Here is a 6,458-nt window from a genome sequence, read left to right on the forward strand (position 1 = left end):
CACTTTCCTCCATCATTGGGACATAATCACATCACTAACCTCCCTCTCCCACCACTGAAACACAAGGAACAACCTAAGACAAGTGCAAAAGTGCCTAAAAGTCACATCTTTTTTCAATGGTGACCCCTGTTCACCTGACTGAGTACCTGTGTTGGACTTTCTGTACAAATTCCAATTTTCTCTCGGGTAATCGTTTACAGGGTTGGTGTAAACGATTACCAGACCCCTGTTCACCTGACTGAGTACCCTCCATTATACTTTTTTTTTCAGCTATTCGGTAATTACCGAAGGCTTTTGGCCCTCGGTAATTACCGAAGGCTTTTGGCCCTCGGTAATTACCGAAGGTCAAAAGCCCTCGGTAAATGTTAGCGACAAGCCATTTACCGAGGGTTGTTTGGCCGTCGATAAGCCTTCGGTAATTACCTTTTACCGACGGTTTTGGGCTGTTTCCGATGGCTTCTGGCCTTCGGTAATGCCCTTCTTTTTTGTAGTGTAAGAAATTTGTTAAAACTAGTTGAGGAACACTTTGGCTAAGGAAAGACTTGGTACTTAAGTTGTCCATTGTGACATACCTTTCTTTCCTGGAAGTCTACTCGACAAGTTTTTAACTTAAATCTTGTTGAACAGATTATGTACTGTTAAACTATTGTGCAATATATCGTTGGAATGAATTCATGTTATTCTGGTAGATACGAAATTATGAACTATAATGATGTGATTTATGTGGGAAGTATGTGAATGTATGAGATATGTTGGATTCACTATGATAATATGATGGTATCCGGTTATTCATGTCTTGGGTTAAGTTTCAAAGTGACAGTATGGTTTATGGACGTAATTCCATGATCCTCAAGGAGAGGATACATAGTGGTGCCCTGGTAGTGTTTAGAATGAAAGTATGAGCTCAGTCTTGGGGGTCATCCTGAAACTCCAATGGTCTTTCTTCTCATGTAGAGAGGATTGAACAATGTGGTGAGGAGTAGCAGGAGGTCCTAGTCTTGGGTGCTTCCAATATGGCCCAGGGTGAGTGATAACAGACTAACCTCGTGAGTGTGGTAGGGTGGGGGAGCCCAAGTTTCATAAGCCACCACGAGTGCAAGACCCGCCATAGCTCGACCATCATTCTAGTCCGGACGAGTCAAGTTTAAGTGCAACAAGTCATGTGTGTGTAGTGTACTGTATTTGTCTTTATTTTCATGTTGCATGTGACTGTTATAACATGATTGGTTGCATGTTAGCTCACCCTACTTGTTTGTGTTTGTGTTTGGGTATGTGCAATGATCGTATAATTCGTTATACGGGAGCAGATGAAGGAATATCGTCTGACTCAGTGCCAAGGAAGGGAAAGATAGAAGAATAAAGTAGAAGAACTCAAGTTATAATTAGGATTTTTTTTACAACATGTATAAACATATATCAACTAAAAAATTTTAAAGGGTGAGATTATGGGATGTTACGGTAAATGTAATGTTAATATATAGGAATTATGAATTATCAAGTGTGAGATATTTGTGATGTTACATAATAAAATATAATGCTAAATATTAATAATTAAAAGAATTATCGCTTTTAGTATATACAAATTCTTATCAATTTTTATTCTTGGTTTTTTTAAATTTTATCATTTTTCTATTTAATGGCTTTTTAAAATTAAAATATTTGTATATAATAAAAAATATATAAAAAATAAATGTATTTATAATGAAATTATATTATATTTTTTTATAAATATAATCTAATTTAATTATTTTTATCATTATAGAAAAATAGATACGTATTTTCACGAATTAAAATAATAAATATTACATTATAAAAATTTAAATATATATAATAATAAAATATTTTCAATATGATCAATTATATTATTAATATTTTAGTTTTATTATTTGTAAACATAATCAATTGTACTTTATAGATCGTGGCAGGGACTTTATCGTTAAAAGTCTCTTCATATCGTCTGTGTTTTATTTAATTTTTTAATTTTTGGCTTTTGCATTTTCTCTTAATTTTCTGTGTGTAAACAGTTATGTTTATAGAAACAAATATAATGTAAAATATATCAATATTTAAGGACAGAAAAAAGGACTACAAACTTAAAACAAATCAATTTATTAAATACTAAACAAAACATAAAAAATACCACTACAAACCACTCAAAACTTATTTAAACTTTTTTATTTCTATAAAGATCTATGTCTTCTAAACATGTTCGAATTAGGAGACATCAAAACTCTCTTCAAATTTAACTTGTCAAGATTTCAATTTTAGATTACATGTTAAGTTATATAATTTTGTATTATTTGATTAGGATTAGTTAGTATATTTGGTCTTTTTTTAAGTCGATAATTTATTTTGATTTGTCAAAATTTTAAAAATATCATGTGTCAAACCAAAAAGAAAAAACTTAAATTTTGATATTTATATTTTTAAAATAGTGTTGATACCAATTTAATAAAATTAACTAAATTGATTTTATTTAACATATATTAAAATTCGTAAAAATATAGATTTAAAGATTAAAATAATCATAAATATAAATATAAAAATTAAATTACTAATTAAATCTACGTTACCATAATATTGTTTACGATTATTTATTAACTATTATAACAATGAGTTTAATTTCAATATACTAATATGAAAAAATGTATATTTTTGATAAAAAAACTTCATTAAATTTTGGTTTATAAAAATTATATATCTTATATTTAATTTTATGAGTTTTCTTCATTCTTAGCATACATACTGGAGCATGGATAGAAGTATTATTAGCAGACAAACATGACGACTTGAAGTCAGCCTTTTTATATTTTCTAGCTATTTCCTGGTTTCTTCCCACTAGTTGCGTAAAACTTGTATTATGCAAAATCTACTTTATTCTATCTATTACTTTTACACGTCAAAATAATTTTGGCAATACGAAGAATACTATAAAAAAGTTTTCTTATTTAAAAGTTCTAATATAAGATTTTGTCCTATCACATCCTTTTTAATATTTTCTTATAAATGTTATTTTAATAATAAAATATTATAAGAATACATCATAAGAACGTTTTATTTATATTTTAACTTCTTGCAATTTTAAAAATTCATTTAATTACATAGCTATTTTTAATAATAAAAAAAAAGGGATATAAAATATTTTAATGATTTTCTTATAACATTTCACTCTTAAATTTAATATTAAGAATACAACTTCTTGGTATGTTCCTTCTAAGAAAATGTCCCGGAGTCTAATGCTTAATTAATTAACTTTGTAAAAGCTGAACCACATACTTTTCTTCCTCTACCCTTTAAAAACTGCAGAAAATTAAGTTACGTAACTTCTCAAAAGAAAAATACAAAAAACACACCGACAAATTAACAGTTGAATATTCAGTTTCAAATGGTCTCATTGAATTTGAAAGTTTCTATTCATCTGTTCGAAACATTTTCTTAGATGATCAATGGAGTTATAGATCAAAATTCCGGCTCATAATGATTGTTAATTTGTGATTACTGGTCGTTACATTTTGAATAATAGTAAGAGTTGGAATGTAATATTAATTGAATCTTACATTTCATAATGAACATATTTAGTTTTTTATTATTTAATAATTCATTTTATTATTAATTAAGGTGATATCTTTATTTTCTTAATTTAAAGATAATATGTTAAAGCATTTCAGTTATTGACTCAAATGAGCAGAAATATAAGCACACCGTGCTTATTAAGTACGGGTAAACATATTAATTTGATATGAACGTGAACGTGTCTGCGTATGACTTTCTCACAAATCAGGAACATTTTTTTTATAAACATTTTGAAATACATAAATCAAAGAAATACAAAAAAATAAAGAAATGAATAAAGACGTATTTTAAAACATATTAATTATTTTTTAATTTAATTTTATGAAAGCCACGTTTTACTTGACAGCTTTAAATTATTAAAAAAATCGTGTATTTAATTTTTAATGAAAAATTTAAATATACAACTTATTACTTTGTAAGAAATACGTCATAATTTAATATATATTTGCTATGCTTTTCCTTGAGAATTAAGTCATGTACGTTACGGAAAGACCAAGATCATGGAAAATTTATATATATGTGCATGCATTTAAACCTCTCCAACATACATGTTTGCTTGTCTATATAAGTTCGTTTCATTTCATGAAATATCATGAAGAAAATGGCAATTCTTAGAGGACACAAACTCGTTGAAAAATGTAAGATTGGTCCATCAATGAGATCAACTTCTTCTGTTCCTCTGTCGTTCCTTGATTTGCCTTTAGCAGGTCCTATTTATGTCAGACGCCAATTCTTCTACCACTTCCCCCATTCCACACTCCATTTTTCTGAAACTACCATTCCTTCTCTCAAAACCTCTCTCTCTCAAACCCTTCAACTCTTCTTTCCTCTTGCCGGAAACCTCCTGTGTCCTCCACCACCCCATAAACCCTTCATTCGTTGCACCCATGATGACTCTGTCCCCTTCACTATCATCGAGTCCAAAGCTGATTTCGACTACCTCTCATCAAACCACCCCAAAAGTCTCAAAGACTTGGAACACTTGGTTCCCAAGTTAGCATGCACGAACACACACGATGACACGTTTGTGTTCCCTTTGCTGGCATTGCAAGCCACGGTTTTCCCCAACCGGGGCCTCTGCATCTCGATCACCTATTGCCACGTGATGGATGATAGTTGTTGCAGCAATTTCATGAAGTCTTGGGCTTCCTTTTGTCGAAGTGGTGGCGTTGACTTGACTCTTGAAGGAAAGTCAGCTCCGTGCATGGACAGGGGAGTGTTGAAGGACCCCAAAGGGTTGGAAGCTATCTTCTTAAGAGATTATTTTGAAGAGAGGTCAACTTGGAAGGAAAAGCTCGCTGGGAAAACCTCGGAGGTTTGCAATGCTGAAGATTATGTCAAAGCCACGATTGTTTTTGGAAGGGATGATATCGAGAGGCTGAGAAGATCGGTGTTGAAGCAATGGAAGAGAAGTGAAGAATTCAGCACGTCACAACATGTATCGAAATTTGTGGTGACTTGTGGCTTTGTGTGGGCTTGTTTGGTTAAAACAAGACACAGAAGCGAATATGAAGAAGATAAAGAAGAGTACTTTCGTTTCGCTGCAGATTGCAGAGATTGGCTTGAGCCTGCTGTGCCAGAAACATACTTTGGAAACTGCTTAACGTTATGTTTTGCAATGCTGAAGAGAAAGGAGCTGAAGGGAGAAGGTGGTTTTGTGAATGCGGTGCAGGTTATGAGAAGGGCAGTGAGTGATATGAAAAGTGATCTGTTTAAGGATGCAGAAAACTGGAGGGAAACATTTACGAGGATGTTTGCTTTGGGAAGTACTTTGATAGTTACAGGGTCACCCAAGTTCACTGTTTATGAGACTGATTTTGGATTTGGAAAGCCTAAGAAAGTGGAAATGGTACATTCCATGAAGGGTATGTCTCTAGCAGAGAGTGGAGAAAAGGAAGGAGGACTTGAAGTTGGCTTGGTGTGTACAAACACACAATTTGAATATTTAGTTTCTGTCATTAAACAAGAACTTCAACTTTCAAAATCCTGACTTTATTAGTGTCATTATAAGCAAAATTTAAAGCTGATTCAATGAGTAAAGCTTGACTTGATTTTATGATTTGTTTGTATTAAGCTTGGTTGATCTGGAGTGATCTATGCTTTCTTGTAATTGAGTGGGAGTGAGAAGGAAAAGAAAATTGAAAAAATAGAATAAAAAGTGGAATAGTTTGAATTAAAAAAAATTGATGGATTTTAGTAAAATATTTGTTTTTAGCTATGTAATTAGTGTGACAGTTTTTTAAATTTTAATATTATAATAAATAAATATGCAAATATTAATAAAAATTAATAAGATAATTGTTATGTCATAATATTGTATGTCATGAAGATTGCGAATCTATTTTCGCATAAATTTTGTTCTTATTTAAGATTTTTTTTTCCTCTCCAAATTTATGTTTATTTTAATGATTATGTTTATCAATTTTAAATTTTCTATTCTTTTCTCCACACTCCTACTTACACTGGATTTGAATTATATAATATGTTATTTTATTTTTGTAAAGGTAAAATTGTCCTTATTATATATTTTAAAATATATTAAAAAAATAGAGAAAGAAGTTAAGAAAATGAAAAGGAATTATTTCTTGAAATATAAGTATTAATTTATATCATTTATTAATTCACAATAATAATTTAAAAAAGAAAATAAATGTCTGAGAATAACATAATCACAATTATTACAAATATTCTTTCTCTCTATCTCACCAAATCCTTTCATTAATTCAAATCACCTATATTAAATATCCAAAATCTTCTCAAATAAACTTAAGTCTTTCTTTCCACCTTCATAGTAAATTTGTTACAAATAAAACATCATTAGTTTCTACAAACTTTAATAAGAATTTTTGGATTTTATATTTATTAAAATTTGATGATTATCTTGT

The 6,458-nt window shown here is 30.3% G+C and overlaps 1 protein-coding gene across 1 annotated transcript; it reads left to right on the forward strand.

Moving 5' to 3' along the window:
- Positions 1-4,136: 4,136 nt before the first annotated feature.
- Positions 4,137-5,629, forward strand: LOC108333717 (phenolic glucoside malonyltransferase 1). Its single transcript, XM_017569193.2, has one exon. It carries the CDS (start codon positions 4,166-4,168, stop codon positions 5,561-5,563), a length of 1,398 nt encoding a protein of 465 aa, XP_017424682.1. The 5' UTR covers positions 4,137-4,165; the 3' UTR covers positions 5,564-5,629.
- The last annotated feature ends 829 nt before the right edge of the window (positions 5,630-6,458 follow it).

Source organism: Vigna angularis, chromosome 11 (assembly GCF_016808095.1).
Source record: "Vigna angularis cultivar LongXiaoDou No.4 chromosome 11, ASM1680809v1, whole genome shotgun sequence".
Lineage (NCBI taxonomy): Eukaryota > Viridiplantae > Streptophyta > Magnoliopsida > Fabales > Fabaceae > Vigna > Vigna angularis.

Coding starts and splice junctions, on each gene's coding strand:
- LOC108333717 (XM_017569193.2), top strand. CDS start 4,166: ATGAAGAAAATGGCAATTCTTAGAGGACACAAACTCGTTGAAAAATGT.